General features: G+C 53.7%; 2 protein-coding genes across 4 annotated transcripts in view; both read right to left on the bottom strand.

The window, feature by feature from the left end:
- CAMK2A (calcium/calmodulin-dependent protein kinase II alpha) overlaps positions 1-1,693 on the bottom strand; it is a 70,866-nt gene extending 69,173 nt beyond the window's left edge. For 2 of the 3 annotated variants that reach the window (XM_011985361.1, XM_011985363.1), the window contains exon 1: positions 972-1,693. In XM_011985361.1, coding sequence (XP_011840751.1) covers positions 972-1,033 — 62 coding nt within the window. In that variant the 5' untranslated portion in view covers positions 1,034-1,693. The remainder of the gene's footprint in view (positions 1-971) is intronic. The other variant, XM_011985362.1, reaches the window with a different exon arrangement.
- Positions 1,694-7,787: 6,094 nt separating this feature from the next.
- Positions 7,788-16,661, bottom strand: part of ARSI (arylsulfatase family, member I) — a 42,820-nt gene continuing 33,946 nt past the window's right edge. Inside the window, exon 2 of the mRNA XM_011985358.1 lies at positions 7,788-10,056. Within this exon, the coding sequence (XP_011840748.1) occupies positions 8,658-9,938 (1,281 nt within the window). The 5' untranslated portion in view covers positions 9,939-10,056 and the 3' untranslated portion in view covers positions 7,788-8,657. The remainder of the gene's footprint in view (positions 10,057-16,661) is intronic.

Below are 16,661 nucleotides of genomic sequence, written 5' to 3'. Positions count from 1 at the left end.
CCCCTGCCCCATGCTCCTGCTGCCACAGCAGAAACCAACCAGGGCATCAGTGCTCCTTTGCCCACAAGGCAAACTCTGCCTCCAAAATACACCCAACCCTTGACCCATCCCAGGATCCTCCAGAAACCCAGCTGGGGACATCCAGGAATCCCTCCCTGACACTCCACACCCTACTGGGTCCCCCACAAGGGGCTCCCCTCTTTCCTCACCCTCCCATCCTTCCCTACACAGCAGTCATCAGGGCAGAAAATGAGCTCTGGGCTGGGCAACTTTGCTTGTGCAGAGCCACTGCGCCCTTCATACCCCAGCCCCTGAAACAGCGGTGCCCCCGCTGCAGCTTTCCTGGTTGCCCCTCCCCACCTCCCAACACCCAGGAAGCCTGCCATGCTCAGATATTAACCCCTACTGTACTGATGCCCTCACTCCTGGCAGGAGCTGAGAAGGGGAAGGTAGGGAGGGAGAAGTTGGCCACTCTGTACAGTCACTGTAGGTGTCTAAAGTCAGGAAGAACTACCGGGAGCTGGTGAATTCTCTGTCACTGGAGGTATCTAAGTGGAGGGCAGATGGCCACCTCAAGCAAAACTAGAGAAGGAATTCCAGTTTTGGACCCAGCTGACTAGGAAAATTCCTTTTTAACCCTAAGTCTCTAAGAATCTGTGTGTATCCAGGTTGTGTGTACTTGTGTGCATGTGTGTGTGTTTGTGTATGCGTGTACATTGGCATACACTGTTAACCCTTCCTCCCTACATACACACTCGCCTGGCTGGCTTGGCACGTCTGTGCACCCACAAACATGCCCACGCCCGACTCTGGATGCTCTGTGCACAGGCAGGTGCCCCCAAACCCATACAGCCTGCCTTCATCTGTGTACACAGGAATGCTTCCCAAGCACTGCAGGCACACACACGGCTCGAGACCCTGATCTCCCCGCCCCCCCCATGCCCTCCAGGACTCCCTGAGGCACAACTCACTTGCCCAATTCCTCGAAGAGCTGGTACTCTTCCGTGAAGCGGGTGCAGGTGATGGTGGCCATCCTGGCACTGGGCAGGCAGGTGAGGCTTGGGACTGGGGGACCAGGACTGGGGCGCTGCGGCTCTGCTCCCGAACCTAGGGGCCACTTGCCTGCCCGTGCTGCCGAGTGCAAACAGAGAACTGGCTTGACTGACGAGCCCGGGGCTTCTGAGCAGGGCACTGTGGCTGCTCACAGCCTCGCGAGCCTTCGTCAGCATCCAGGTCCCCATGGCAACCACCTCCGAAACGCCCTGTTCCCGTTGCCCCGGTAACTGCCTCCCCAACACCTGCCTGCCTTCCACTGCGAAACCTGCTCTCGGACGCCCTGACCATACCGTATACAATACTGCAAGCCTGTGTGGGCTTGGGGGTGGGATGGACCCGGGACCCCTGGGGTGATGGACCCAAGGAGGGGCTGGAGGAGGTAAAATAGAACAAACTTTGTCCACAAGTGATATTTTCTCTTCCCACCTCCCCCACCTCCAACTGTGGGGCCCTTGTAGCAGACGGGATGGGATTAAGTGGGGCAAAAAGGCAGTTGCCATGGTAACAGCCAGTGGGTGCCGCATTCCGGATGGTCCCCAGGAAAGAATGACAGGATGCAGTTACCCTGGCAACTTCATCTCTAGAGAGACAGGTATTGCCCGGTTGCCCTGGCAACAGCTGGGTTCTAAGGTTTACAGGGAAACGATGGCTAATTCACAGGGATGGCTCTCCCTCTGTGGATCACTGTAGTCTCTGCAACAGTCTCTCTGTTGCCCTCTGTATTTTTTTTTTTTTTTTTTTTGCTTCTGCCTCTGTCTTTCTTGCTTCTGCCTCTGCTCTTTCAGCTCTTTTACCACCTTGTCCATCACACTAGCGCTCTAGTTTGGCGGAGAAGTGCAGAGGACACCCCAGGATTCTGGAAGGAACAGCCCTGACTGCCTGCTCATCCCCACCTCTCACAGCTGTGACAGTTGCTCCCCTCCAGAGCCCTCCTCTGCAACCTCTCCCCAACCCCATGCCCCCAAGGGGACCATGGTAATCTGGTCTCCTGGGGCTCATGTCCCAGTTTCTGCTTGTGCTTCCAGTCAAGGTAAAAAAAAAAAAAAAAAAAAGGCAAGAGGGGACTGTGTGGAGGTGAGCATGGCATGGCTTACCCGGGATAGGCCACTGGCCAGAGACCTGCCATGAAATCTTCATTCCAAAATTTTGTGGGCCCCTTCCCTGCCAACTTCAACTCTTCAGGGCATCAGTCATACCTACAGTCACAAGATCTTACTCCAAGGTCTTGGAGTTAAGAAGAAAAGGGACTGGAGTTTAAGACTAAGGATGTAAGTTTGAGCTCTGATTCTTGGACATTTATTTTTATTTTATTTTATTTTATTTATTTATTTATTTATTTATTTTGGAGACAGAGTTTTGCTCTGTCACCCAGGCTGGAGTGCAGTGGCACAATCTCGGCTCACTGAAACCTCCATTTCCTGGGTTCAAGCAATTCTCCTGCCTCAGCCTCCCGAGTAGCTGGGACAACAGGTGCACACCATCACGCCTGGCTAATTTCTTGTATTTTAGTACAGATGGGGTTTCACCATGTTGCCCAGGCTGGTCTCAAACTCCTGAGCTCGGGCAATCCACCCGCCTCAGCCTCTCAGAGTGCTAGGATTACAGGTGTGAGGCACCGTGCCCGGACTTTGGACATTTATTAGCTGAGTGATCATGGGCAAGTCACTCACCCTCTCTGAGCCTCCAGCTCCTTTTCTACACAACAGGGGAACGAAGATGCCCTGCAGAGGAAGGCTGTGGAGATGGAGTGGGCTAAGGGCTGTGAAGGCCTTTGGGAACCATGTAAACAGGAGGCCTCTTTCTAGGCTCCAGAGGAGGAAAATGAAGGTTTACAGCAGGCCCATGACCATCCCATCACTCTATCTTGGACTTGGAATCTCAGACCCTACATACCCCTTCCCCTATCCACTCAGGAGAAACGGTCCTTGGCCCATTTCGCAGCTTGATGGGCAGAGGTTTCATGCCAGTACTTGCCCCCAGTGAGCATGGGTTGGCTAAAAGGATCCAGGCATCCAGACCCTCGGGGATTCTAGCCCACCCCTTCTGAACCTCCACATCACCTTGCTAGTCCTCTCACTTGTAGGACATGGTATCTGCTTATTGGTATTCTCCAATCCCACGAAGACCCTGACTCACTACCCTACTTCCAGGGGTCCCCTGGAGACATCCGGATAACCCCCCCAATTCTGCCCCTCTTCCTGGGAGTGGGGTTTAGGGGAGAACGAAGGGTGAGCTCTCCCATTCAGCCACCATTCCCAGCAGAGGAAAGGGAGGGCGGCAGAGGGAAGAGGGGAAGCGAGCAAGGGAGGAGGGGGGTAATGGCTTAGCCACTAATTGCACCATTACCACCTTCGGAAAAAGGGAAAACCACTCAGTTTTGTTTCTGCGCACAATATGCTTCCCGCTTCAGCCGCCAACGTTGCAATTCAGAGGCAGAGAAGAGAGGCCTGGGCCCGGGGGCCGCACAGCCGGTGGGCAGCAGGCAGGGCACAGAACACGGTGGCCAAGCTACGGGACTATGTGGGGAGGTGGGGGAGGGCTGCACTGCCACCCTCCTGCCCCAGACCCTCTAGCCTGTCCCCCAGGAGGGGATGGCTTCCACACAAGAAAGTGCTGCAAGAGCCCTTAGTGACCACTGAGGCCACCTGCCATCGCACAGGGACAGGAGAGGCAGTGTTGCTTAGTAGTTAGGGTGACTCCACGACGTACAGGCTATGTAATTTAGGATGAATATCCTAACTTCTCTGTGCCTCTGTGTCTTCATCTGCATAATTGGGTCAATAATATTCCCTACCTCCAGGCTGTTCTGTACATTAAATGAGACAAGCACAGCGGCTGACGCTATAAATGCTCAATAAATGGGAAATTACTATCGAGAAACTCAAAAGTCCTCTCCCCTCACACACCTCTCCCTGAATCACAGAAGCACACACCATCATCTTGAGTCCCGGCACTTCAGGGCACCGTTCCCTTAGTCTGCACTAGAGTTTAGCTCGTGGTTTGGAAATCACCTTGTCTAAGCCTAGTTCGCAGCAATTTCTGTAGAACAAAGAACTAGAGCTGGAAGGAGAGGAACCACAAGGCTCTCCAGCTCATCGGGTGCCAAAGGAATGATGATACTGTTTTAAAAGTTCACAGTAAAACAAAAAGCAACTATGCTGTGAGACTATGAGGCTGTATTAATGGAAATCTAATGTTCTGAACTGGGGCAGTCCTGTGTGGCTGGGTGCTGGCCTGACCCGTTTCCTCTCCCCATTCCCACTGATGAAATGGAGCAGGCTTAGAAGTGAGCAGAGCACGTGGGGAAGGCCCTGGCATCGGGTCCCTCAGAGGAAGGTGTGAAGGAGTGGAGGCAGGCAGATGGCCACCTCTCTCCCTGTCTGTGATGTGGACCATGGGGGCAGCCTCTGCGGCTGCTGGGAGCAGGGCCAGCACAGCCCTGCTCCTGTCACCTTTGTCTTTCTTCCCTATTCCCATCGCTCCTTTCAACTCTTCTTTCTTCTCTCCTCTTGCCTTCCCCTCTCCCTCATTTTTCCTCTTCCCTCCTTTGTATCCTTCCTTCTCAGTTCTCCATCTTTCTCATCCTTCTTACTTCCTTTCTGGTTTCCATCTCCCTCTCTTTCTGTCACTCTTCTCTCCCTCCCCTGCTGTCCTGCACTGTGCATGCAGTCCTGGGGGATAGGCAAGTCAAGGGCTGCAGGATCCCGATAGTGGAGAGATGACTGGAGAGGTGGAAGAGAGAGGAAGAGGAGGGAGAAGAGGAAGAAGCTCCCTCTGAAAGTCTTACACATGAGCACACACATACCCCTCTGAGCCTTCTGGAGCCTAACTCAGCAGTGTGGGCACCGCCTCGGACAGGCACCCCCCACCTTCCTGAGGGTAATAGCCACTCTGCTGAGAAGGCATGACTGCTAATTCACCACCTCCCCTGAGCCCGCCGGGCTAGCAGCTGTGCCGGGTGGTGGCGGGCACTGAGGAGCAAGCCGTGCCTCTGTGGTGCTGAGAGAATGAGCCGATGATTGCATCAGGGGGATTGTTCCTGCCAAACTCCCCACTCCCCAGGGCCAAGGCAGACACGAGAGGCAGCACGTGTGCCCCCGTCTGCAGCACGCATGTGGTATTTGAGAGCAGGCCTGCATGCTATGGGCTGGTGGCCAGGGGTCGGAGCCCTGGAGGTTGCTGAACGCAGCCTTGACATGCCAGAATAGGGATTGGCATGTGAACACAGGCAGTGCCCCACGTAGACAGAAGGGATGAAAAGTGACCAGGGCTGGGTTCCTGCATGGGTGATTGTAGCCCCAGTGGCATTGTGACAGCCAACTCAAATCCCACCTTCCACAGCTCTCACACGTGCTCACACACATATACCCAAGTGCCTCAAGGTCCTGCAGGGCCTGGGCAGGTACCACAGAAAGCGTGCCATCCAAAGGATCCCCACGGGGCCTGTCCCACTAAGGGCAGTGAGCGTGGGGGCCAGAATTGGTGGAAAGTGGACCAAGAGAGAAATGGTTCTGCTGAGGGTCTGGGTGGAGGGGGACTGGGTTTATTCATTGCAGTAAGTAAGGCTGGGCCTACATGAAGAAGTGGGGACGTCAGGGATCAGGGAGCAGCACTGTCAATGAGTTCTCCCACACAGAAGGCACTCCTTGCAGGGGAGAGTGAAGCAGAGAGCCATGGGACAGAGGACAATGGCTACTGGGCCAAGGGCCGCACCGCACTCCCTGCAGTTAGAAGACCTGAGTTCGAGTCCTGGAAGAGCTTGCAGGAAGTCTCCCCAGTGGAACCTCTACTTCCTCCTGAGAAAGATGGAGTCCAGAGCACTGGCCCTCCATCCAGGTGTGGGCTATCTCTTGGCCCTTGGGAAATGGGTTACCAGAGCCCAGGACTCCACTGGCAGGGCCCAGCTTGGACAGGCTGCTCCCTGGCTCTGGCCCCTGTAGCTGGCAGATCAGCTGCCATCTGGTGCAGCCAAGGGAGAAACAGGGGGTCTCACCAGGCATCTCTCGGCTCGACTTCCCCAGATCTGTGGCCCGAGGGGCCGGAGCTGCCTCTGATCTGCCCTCCATTCCCTCCACACCAGCACAGATGCTCAAATGGTACAAGCACCTGCCTGGCAGTGCCAGTTGGCAGCCTGTCACAGAGTCTAAACCCAGGTGCCCCGGCTAGACGAAACTTGGGCCACAGGAGATGGGAGGGGGCTGGCGGGAGCCATGCTGATTGCTGGAAAGAGCAGAAATCACCACAGGCTGAGCCTGTCATTGGGCTTGAGTGCTCTGGGGCACCAAAGACCCTCCACTAATCTCAGGCCTAGGCCAGCCATGAGCTTCTCTAGACCAAGTTGCAGGCTCAAGCTTGCGTGGGGCCACCGGGCTGTTTGCTGGATGCTGGGTTGGGTAGGACTCAGCTAGGCAAGCTCTGGGCTGGATTTGAGACTGGACCGAGACCTGAGGCCAAGTCTCCTTCTCAGGGCACCAGGAACAGGTGCCAGCCCCGACCCCAGCTGGTCTTTCTTGGTTTAGGTTGGTCACAGACAGTAAGCCTCAGTGATTAGGGGACAGCAGAAAGGGCCATTCATGGTTCTGCACTTGTGGTGCCAAAGGGCAGGGGCACCGGGAGAGAAGTGGGGGCTGGAGCTGGAGGGTAGGCCCCAGGCAGGGCTGACTCAGCAGGCACGGGAGAGGCCTCCATACAACTCGTGCAAGCCTGGAGCGGCAGGGAAGCCTTGGCTCCATGCCACCCTGGAAAGGCCCCGCCCACACAGCTGGGACAAGCACCCAGCAGAGCTAGAGTACCCTGAGGAGTGGGCGAACTATGGACAGCTCATCTCCTAGGGTGTGTCAGGCCTGGGCCACCGCCCTAACAGGTGACTTACTTCTTCAGAGCCTCCCTCCCAGGCAGACTGAAATGCTGGAGGTCACCGGAATCCAGAGGCCTCTGCCTGTCCTGGCTCCTGCCCCACCACACAGCTGGGCATCAACATCATAGAGGCAGGGAAAGATTCTAGTTGGGGGAGGTGATAAGGGGTAAAAAGAACAGGACCAGGAGGAAGGGGCCTAGAGCATGAATGGTCACCTCCACCCAGCAGCCTCAGGCCAGACCCTCACTCCTGGACTCAGCCACCTCTGCAGTGGGGATGGAGCTCTGTAACTAATACCTGAACCCCCACACGTACCGCACCCACCCCACCCCACCCATCCTGCTCATCCACAAGCTGATGAGTCCTAACAGGCCTCCTTTGCCAGTGACAAAAATAACTATTTTCAAAATTCACAGCAGGGCTTTCGCCTACACACACTGCGCCGACTGGAACCTGAAGGGAGATATGCAGAACGCAGTGTACGGATGGAGGCGCACTAAGCGGCAGGCGGGCTCGGCAACCCCCGTGGCCCACTCCCCACCACTCAGCCTGCCCCCTACCCCAACACACACACACACACACACACACACAGAGAGACAAACACAGACACACACACGCACACTAGCCCAGAATGGCCAAATGGGAAGTGCTCTTAGATCATCACTGAACATAGTGTGATGTTGAGGCCCAGAGAGGGTCAGGGATGTGCCTGAGGTCACAGAGTGGGTCTGCAGCAGGACTCCCATCCCCCTACCTTCTAGCCAGGCTGTCCACCTCCTCTCCTGTTCACTTGGCCAACAGTGAGCTCATACCTGCCCCCAGGACACACAAGCACACACCCACACCTGCTCATAGTCGGACAGCACTGCATCCCTCACTTCCAAGTTATGACACTTTAATCAAGTTCACAAGCTCCTCTACAATCTGGCTTTGGCCAGTCTTCCAGAGCCTCATGAGGGAGGCAGAGCCAGGGCTAGCATCCCCACTCGCAGGTGGGGAAATCAAGGCCTAGAGGGGAAGAACTGTGCCCAAGGTCACGGGAGAACCCAGGTGTCCCGGTACTGGTTTGGGGGCTCTTCACAGCTGTTTCCACCACCCTTGGTGCTGCAGCCATTAATGGCCCAGCCAATTTCTCTGGGTACTGGAGGGGCCAGAAGAGGAACTTTGCACTACAGTGCCTGACACCAGTCTGACCCGAGGACTGGCCTAGGCCATGTGAAGAGCCACGAAGGTCAACCCCCCGACCCCTGCACCTCCACCCACAGTGCTCAGGAGGTCCCTGTAGAGAGCAGTCAGACTGCCATGCTTTAGCTGGGGGTTGACTCCAGGCGGCCCTCACCCAAACACCACCATAGAGATCCTGTGTTAAGGAGGAAGCCCTTTAAGGGTTGTCAAGTGGCAAGGCCGAGGAACTCCACCGTGGCCCCAGGCTCCAGGGCCACACCAAAGAGTCACAAAGTCATTAGAGCTCATTTTACAGAGGAGGAAACTGAGGCCAAAAGCTCGTGTTGGTCACCTGAGGTCACAGAGCAAGTCGGTGAGGAGGCAGGACTGAGACGCAGGCATCCCAGTCTGGTTTATTCCCACCCACCCCCAACCAGGTTCCCCACCCTGTTCAACCAAGGGACTCTACACTCTCCAACTCCCTGTAGATGGAGACGTGACAGGCTTATCCCTGAGAAAGAGCAGGGCCAAGCCGGAGTGGGGAAGAACATCTAGAGGACAGTTTTCTCCCTCCCCACCATCAGATCCGTTGGGACATCAGCCTAGTGTTGAGTTTACGGAAAAAGGATCGAAGCTTGCAAATCTTGCATTTTTTCTTGCGACGACCCCGGAAGAAGCTTCGAGCCCTCCCTTCCTCTTCCTCCTCTTCCTCATCACTGGCCCAAGGCCCCCACGCACCCCCATTAAAGTCAGGATGAGCCCGGGGGTTCTCAGCCGGGTAGCGCACCGGGATGGCTGTGCGGTTATATTCGGCCAGGCGAGCCAGCAGGGTGCGGACCACATCAGGCCGCTGGCCAGCCAGGTCCTCCCGTTCATAAGGGTCAGCACTGATGTTGAAGAGCCATACAGCCTGACGGACACTGGCCATTCGTTCCAGGTTCCACCAGCTACCCGGGAAAGTGGCCAGTGTCTGTGGCGGGATCCAATCGCCATAGCCAGGGTCTCCTGTCAGCAGCTTCCACTCACCCACGCGGATGGCAGCCTGCACAGCGGTGTTCCAGATGCCAAAGCCGCCCTCCAGGGAGCCATGCTGGGCATGGTTGTAGAGTGGGTCAATGTTGTGCAGGATCTCCGTGCGTGGTGAGGCCCGGCCCTCGCTGATGGCCGGCCATACATCGTAGCCATCTAGCCCATCAGCTGCTGAGGTGGTGCCACCTGCCAGACCCACCAGGGTCGGGTACCAGTCAGTGATGTGCATCAGTGCCCGGCTTGTCCGTTGCTTTCGCTTGAGCAGGGGACTATGGACAAAGCCTAGGCCCCGCACGCCACCTTCCCAATAAGTGCCCTTGCGTCCTCGGAGCGGCCAGTTGCTGCCCCCCGAGAAAGTCTGACCACCATTGTCACTGGAGAAGATGATGACACTGTTGTTGTAGAAACCATAGCGCTTCAGGGCCCAGGTGATGTTGCGCACAGCCTCATCCATGCAGGTCACCATGGCCGCATACTTCCGCCGGGCCACATTACCCATGGTGCGGTAGCGGTACAGGTACTCACGAGGGGACTGCAGCGGTGTGTGTACTGCCTGGAAGGCCACATAGAGGAAGAGGGGCCGCTGAGGGCTGTGGCTGGCCAGGATATGGCTGGCACGCTGGGCGTAAAGCATAGTGGAGTACTGGCCACTGAGCCCCCAGGCCACATTCTCACCCTCGTGCAGGTCGAAGCCGCACACGCCTGGGCCATCACAGTTGTCATAGGTGTAATAGTCCACATTGCCCGTGAGCGAGCCCAGGAAGGTGTCGAAGCCCCGACGGGTGGGCAGACACTCCTTCCGGTAGAAGCCCAGGTGCCACTTGCCCACCATATGGGTGGAATAACCTGCCTCCTGCAGCTTCTGGGGCAGTGTCACCTGGTCCAAGGGCAGGCAGTTGGGCTGCCGTGGGCGGATGATGGAATGCTGGAGTCCTGTGTGGATCTGGTACCTGGTGGGGAGGAGGGGAAGGCACAGAAGGCACAGGTAAGCTACAGACCATTGCTCTGGCCATCCAGTCCCCAATACCACTGTGAGGTGGGCTGTGGTCCCAGCACTACCAGCAAAAATAATAGCAGCAACCACCAGGTATTATCAAATGTGCTAAGCACCTCAAATGCATTATCTCATCGAATCCTCAAAATCACTGGGAGTAGATCATATTGTCATTTTACAGATGAGGAGATTGAAGCTCAGAATGGCTAAGCCACTCACCTAAGATCACACAGCTATGAAGTTGGAGAGTTAAAAGTCGAACCCAGGGTCATAATGACAATAATAATAGCTAATACCGAGCACTCACTGTGAGCTTGGCATTACACTTAGCCTCTTATGTGAATTATCTTACTAAATCCTCACCACAAATTTGGAGGTACATATTATTGTTCCCATTTTCCAAATAAGGGAACTGAGGCTTGGTAAATTAAATTATTTGCCGGGTGACTCACATGTAGTCGGAGTGGGATTTGTAACCCAGGCAGTCTGGCTCCAGGCTTCAGAGTCCCTAAGCTCTAAGCTATTAACTTGCTCTGGGGCCTAGAGCAAGTCCTGCTCTCCCAGGCAAACTCTTACTCACTCTTCAAAGCTCAGCCCAAATGTTATCCATGCTATAAAGTCTTTCGTAACTCTCCCAAAGAATTAGTCACTTTTGCTTCTGGGTCCCCTTAGCATTTAGCACACACCATCGTTTTCTTACTTGGCCGTGGGATTATACTCGTTTGCACATGCTCTTGTGCCCAGGGACATGTGATGGGGCTGTCCTTTATTCAACCTTCTATTCCTAGCATCCAAGTGATGTTCAAAGAGCACTCAATTATTTATGAAATGAATGAATGAAAGACACTGAAAGGGTTTTAGAGCCAGAAGGGACCCAATTCATTCTCTAGTTTACTCACCTCATCTTAAAAAGAACCTAAGGTCTTTTTAAGGGAAGGGGAAGGGCCTTACCCAAGGTCACCCAGTGGTCAGGAACAGAGCCAGGACTTGAACCAAGTCCTGGTTCCAAGCAGAGTCTAAACAGTGACTCTTTTTCAGCAAACTGGGCTGCCGTATCTCTTCACACATGGGGGCCTCAGTTTGCTCCTGTAGAGGAGTTGGTTGAAATGGGAAATCTCCAAGACTCGTCTAGCTTCCCAGTTTTTTAAGACCAGTTCCAATGTGCCTGCCTGTGAGCTCATATGACCCCTTGATCCAGGCTATCATCCTGAGGCAGGAGTAAATAGTTAGGTGAATCCTGAATTCCTCATTTATCCATTCATATCCCATCTTCCCCCTTCTGTGGTCAAGACTCCCATGTGATCTGCTTATGGTGTCTTGCCTTTACTCAAGTCTTGAAAGTCCCAGAGTAAATAAGAAGCCTGAAACTTCACAAGTATGTTAGAATCCCACACCTTTTTCTCACCCCGAGGCATCCAAATTAAGACAAGCCCTGAACTCTTGACATCTTTAATCAGAGCACAGAAGTGAGTTTCTCTGTTTTGGTTTCCTTATCTTAAAACTGTTATTGTTGTTACCTATAATTAGCTACTACTGCCATTTTTAACACTAGGCACCACATACATACATTATCTCACTTAATTCTCATTTTAAAAACCTATAGGGAAGTCTATTACCAGCCCCATTCTACAGATGATAAAACCAAGGCCCCCAAAAGAGCAGCAATGACCCAAGTTCAGACAGCCGGCAAGCAATGGAGCCAAACTTTGAACCCGGGTCTACTCAACTCATGCTCAAAATCTTTTGGTGATAACGGCCTCTCCAGGCCTCAATCAAGCTAATAAATTATAGGACTTGATATGAGAAGTACCCTAGGGCCTTGAGTCCCAACTGGGCCTGTCTTCATAGAGGTGGGGTGCCGTGGAATGCTGGTTTGTAAAGTGGATGGGCCAGCCAAGAGTCACCAAAGCCCATCTGCAAGTGAGTCACATGAGAAACTTTGCCTCTCTCCAGCGTCACAAAACACAACTGGATGTGTTAACAAACACTAATGAGGGCTGTGAGCATCAATGAGATGGAGCCAGCTGCAGGGGGTGGAGGGCAGGCACTGACCAGCCACGTTCAGTTACTTCGCAGATCAGGGGACTGAAGCACTGCCCTGCTGCTGTCTGCTCATTTCGCTACTTAAACCAAAAGTCACCTCTTAGGACAGAAACACTAAGTTGTGTACAACTCTTGGGAATGCAGATTCCTCCTCCCTCTTCTTTTTTTTTTTTTTTTTGAGACGGAGTCTCGCTCTGTCACCCAGGCTGGAGCGCGGTGGCCGGATCTCTGCTCACTGCAAGCTCCGCCTCCCGGGTTTACGCCATTCTCCTGGCTCAGCCTTCCGAGTAGCTGGGACTACAGGCGCTCGCCACCTCGCCCGGCTAGTTTTTTGTACTTTTTAGTAGAGACGGGGTTTCACCGTGTTAGCCAGGATGGTCTCGATCTCCTGACCTCATGATCCGCCCGTCTCGGCCTCCCAATCCTCCTCCCTCTTCTGCAGGTCAGCATTCGTCTTCACCACTACACCACCATCCTGCACCACCACTCCAACTCATACACATCCCACGCCCCTCCTTCTTTCTTCTGTTCTCCTTCCGGCTCCTGGATCTAAACACTGGGTGCCAGATCGAAGGAAGAAAGGGCACCATTTGATTCCCAGCTCCAGGACCCCTGCCAAACATCTGGCCTCTCAATTCTATCTCCCACAGACCCTGAAGTAGGCCAAGGGGAACCAAGCTGGGCCCTCCCTGAGTCCTTGTCTCAATTTCTCCCATCCAAGAAATAGACTAAGAAACAGGGAGACTAAGGTTTCTGGTTCCTAAGATCACACTAGTGGCTCTTGGGTGGAACTTGGGAGAAAGCATGCCTTGGACCCCATCCAAGGAGAATTAACTTCAGCCCTGCCAAAGGATTTTCCCCTAAGTGGCCAGAGTTTGCCTTCCATACCCCCACCTCCTGTTTCCCTGCTCTTTTAATCCTGTAATCCTGATGCCTCGCCTGTGGACATTTCCTTATGGAGGAAGCAGCATGTCTGCTTGGGGCTCCCAGCCAACTTGGGAGGATTTTGCAGATGAAAAAACAGAAGCTCAGAGAAACGAAGTAACCACTCTAAGGCTACACAGGTCGTGGTACCCTATGTGTCTTTCTCTTCCACCTATCAATTCCTTGGTCTTCTCCCAATGTATTCATCAAACAGTATGGGGACCTCAATCCCTCAGGACACATAGAGGCTACCACACATTGACAGTCAAGCAGGTTACATACAAATCATTCCACCGCTGCCACTCTTTTTCAAGGTGAAAACTGTTCTTTGCTCCATTTTATGGACAAGAAAACTGAGGCTTAGAGAAATTAAATGACTTGCTCAGGGTCTCAGTGTCCATAAATAGAAGCAGCAATAAATGTCAGAGGCTGCCATGTTCCTCTAACAAAGGGATGACCAGATGTCTCCACGTTGTGTGGAATGTGAGTGTCCTGGAACATCAAAGCAAGAAGACCTCAAAGATGATGAAGCCCATTCAGTGTAAGGCAAGGGTAATTGAGGTTCAGAGAGGGTAAGGGACTTACTAATGATTACACAGCCAATAGGAGATTTCCCAGACCCCAGCACGGGGTGGTACTGGCAGGAGAAATCTACAAACTGGATTGATTTGGGGCTTAGATGCTCAGCCCCGGGGCCTTGCGCCACGCCTACCTGCCAGTGAGGAGCTGGCTCCGCGAAGGCGTGCAGATGGGCTGGATGTAATAATTCTCCAACTTGACCCCCTTGGCCGCCAGCCTGTCCAGCGTGGGGGTCTCGATATCTGAACCATGGTAGCCCACGTCGTGGTAGCCTTGGTCGTCCGTGAGAATGAAAATGATGTGGGGAGGCTGGGGCGGAGCGGCTGAGCGCTGCTCACCGACCTCCCCGGGCCAGTCGGCCACGAGGCTCGGTTTGGCCCAGTCCCAGGACAGGTCTGTCTCTTATACACATCTAGATGTGTAGGCCCGCGCCGAGCTGCCTCCCGCTGCCTGAGCGCCGGCCCTGCTCCCTCTTTGCTCCCTCTTCCCCAGCTCAGCCCGGCCAGCCTGAGACGCGGCGTGGCGGCTTCCAGAAAGTGCTCTCTACCATCCTCTGACTCCCCTCTTCCTTCTTGCCCTGGATTTCTCCCGCCTCCTAATTTCTCTCGCCTCTGCTTTCCCGGCCTCTCGCCCCACCCGGAGTCCTTACAACAACCCAGCTCCCTGCAGGGAGGTGGGCAGGACCCCAGCGGGGAAGGGGAGGGAGTTGGGCGGGTCGAGGGGACACCGCGGGAGAGAATTCGAAAAAGTTGTAACATCTGCCGGGGCCGAGCCCCAGGTGGAGGGGCGGGACGCTGAGCAGCGGCTCCACCTCCCGGGCGGGAAGCCCAGGCCCTCCCGGCCTGCTGGCTCCAGCGCCCGCCCCTGACCGGGATGGGGAAAGGAGGGAGTGGGGCTGCTTGGAATTCGATGGAACAGCTCCGGAATGGCCGGGTCAGACATTCCTCGATCATGGAGTCTTAGCCTCTCTGAGTGCCAGCCCTGGAAGGAAAGCCTATCATTTTCTAGTTCAACCGGGGCATTCTACAGATGGAGAAACTGAGGCCGGGAGATGAGCCGCAACGCGTCTAAGTCACAGAGCAAGTCAGTAGCTATTTCTCTAAGGCTCACCGTGGCTGTTGGAGGCAGCTGCCTTCGGTGAGCCAGTAGAGAAAGGGATGGAGAATGGCAAGCACTTTGGCAAGCACCCAGGGCTGGAAGTCAGGAAGCTTGGTTGTAGCCTTACCAGCTTCACTCTCCTCAACCCCTCCTCCCCGTTCTGCAATTCCCAACTAGAATCTTAGAATGCCAGCGCTGGAATCCAGAGGGCAGGGGCTGTTTTATCCATCTTGTATCCACAGGGTGTAGCACACAGTATAAGCTCAATCAGTATATGTTGCATGAATGAATGGTTGAATTGGCCCCAGTGGTCTCCTAGGCCAATGCCTACCCAAAGAAACCTCCACACCAGAGATGGCAAGCTTGGGGGGACTCTGGAACCCGAGGAGCATCGTAAATGAGTAGAGCAGGAGATAGCTGTCTTGCCCTAAGGAGATACAGGGGCTGCAGCAAGTTAAAAACCACAGCCTGACTTCCAGCTGACCATAGTCAGGCAAGAATATGGACCAGTGTTTCCAGCTCTTCTGATTTTTCAAGAAGAATACCCTCTTTATCTATTAGGAGAATATTCCAATTGTGAAATGTTAGTGACTAATTGAAAGCAAAATTTAAGCACTTTGTAGGCCAAATTAAACCTCTCCCAGAAATATATCAGACCATCGGTGCTGGTTTGCAAGCTCTGCTCTGCATCATTGTTTTGCAAAATTTTACTAGGCTACATTTTTAAATGGAAAAACTGGGCTAAACAAAACCAGTTAGGCTTCTTTACTGCTAGGACTTCAAATGTTTAACATGCACACTGCTGATCTGCAGGAGGGGCTGGTTAAGCTGTATTTCCCAGTGTTATGTTACCATGGACCCCCTTTCCCGCTCCCCCACCCCCCAACCAACTTCTTGAAGGGCCAGTGTTTGGGGACTTTGGGAAGCAAAGACTGCCCAGGTGCATCTTCTCTCCTAGCATCTTCCCCCTGCCAAGATTCTGTCATGATCCCTTCGCTCTTACTTAAAACCACTGTGTGTGGGGAAAGAAACCAGACCTCCAAAATAGCAGCCCGTGTGAATCTGCATTTCGAAATGAGGGCTGCGTGGGGCCAGCCGCTCCCATTTGCTCAAAGCCCCATATTTAGGGTGACCAGATTTATCAGAAGGGAAAACTGAGCTTGTTGTTCTGGCAGAAGACATGTTGAGGACAGACAGGAAAAATACAGCCTCCTGAGGGGAAGGCTGCTAAAACAGTGCTTCCACAGGCTTCCACGAGGCTGTCCTAGGGGGTCGAAGTGGGACAAGTCACCAGAGGTCAGGTGGACTAGGGTTTTGCATTCTTTCCATTACCCCAAGGCAAGAGGAACCGGGCAGGGCTGCCTTCCTTCTACTCCAAGCACAAAGAGAAGCAACAAGGGGATGGGGTGGGGATTCCACCTGGACCAAAAAAGGCCCAGAGAGGCAAGATCACAGGCAGGAGATCTCTATGGGGCTATCATTGAAAACAAGGAGTACTTCAGAATTCAAGACAGTGGGCTCTGATATCAGACTATTTGAGTTCAAATCCTGCCACTAATTTGGGGTCTGGCCTTGCACAAGTTATTTGACCTCCCTTAGCCTCAATTTCTTCATCTGTAAAATGGGATAATAGTATATGTAAGATCTAGTACAATGCTCAGTAAAGTGCCCAGCACATAGTAAGCACTCGGTGAATGTGAATGGTTATGATGATTGTTCTCTGTGCTTTTGAGAGGAAGGACTAAGTCCTGTGGGTGAAAGTTACAGGAAGACAGATTTCATACCAACTTAAGGGATTACTTTTGCAGGAAATCTGACCACCTGCTTAGTAAAAGGATGGCAGTGATTGGTGAATCACCATGTGGAGGGGAGTGGGTGGACCTCGGGCCCAACTCTTGTTTCCTAATACTCACTTTT

The sequence above is a fragment of the Mandrillus leucophaeus genome, unplaced genomic scaffold, assembly GCF_000951045.1.
Source record: "Mandrillus leucophaeus isolate KB7577 unplaced genomic scaffold, Mleu.le_1.0 Scaffold282, whole genome shotgun sequence".
Taxonomy (NCBI): domain Eukaryota; kingdom Metazoa; phylum Chordata; class Mammalia; order Primates; family Cercopithecidae; genus Mandrillus; species Mandrillus leucophaeus.
The sequence above is the reverse complement of the archived record's forward strand: the minus strand, read 5'-3'. Positions and strand labels throughout refer to the sequence as shown.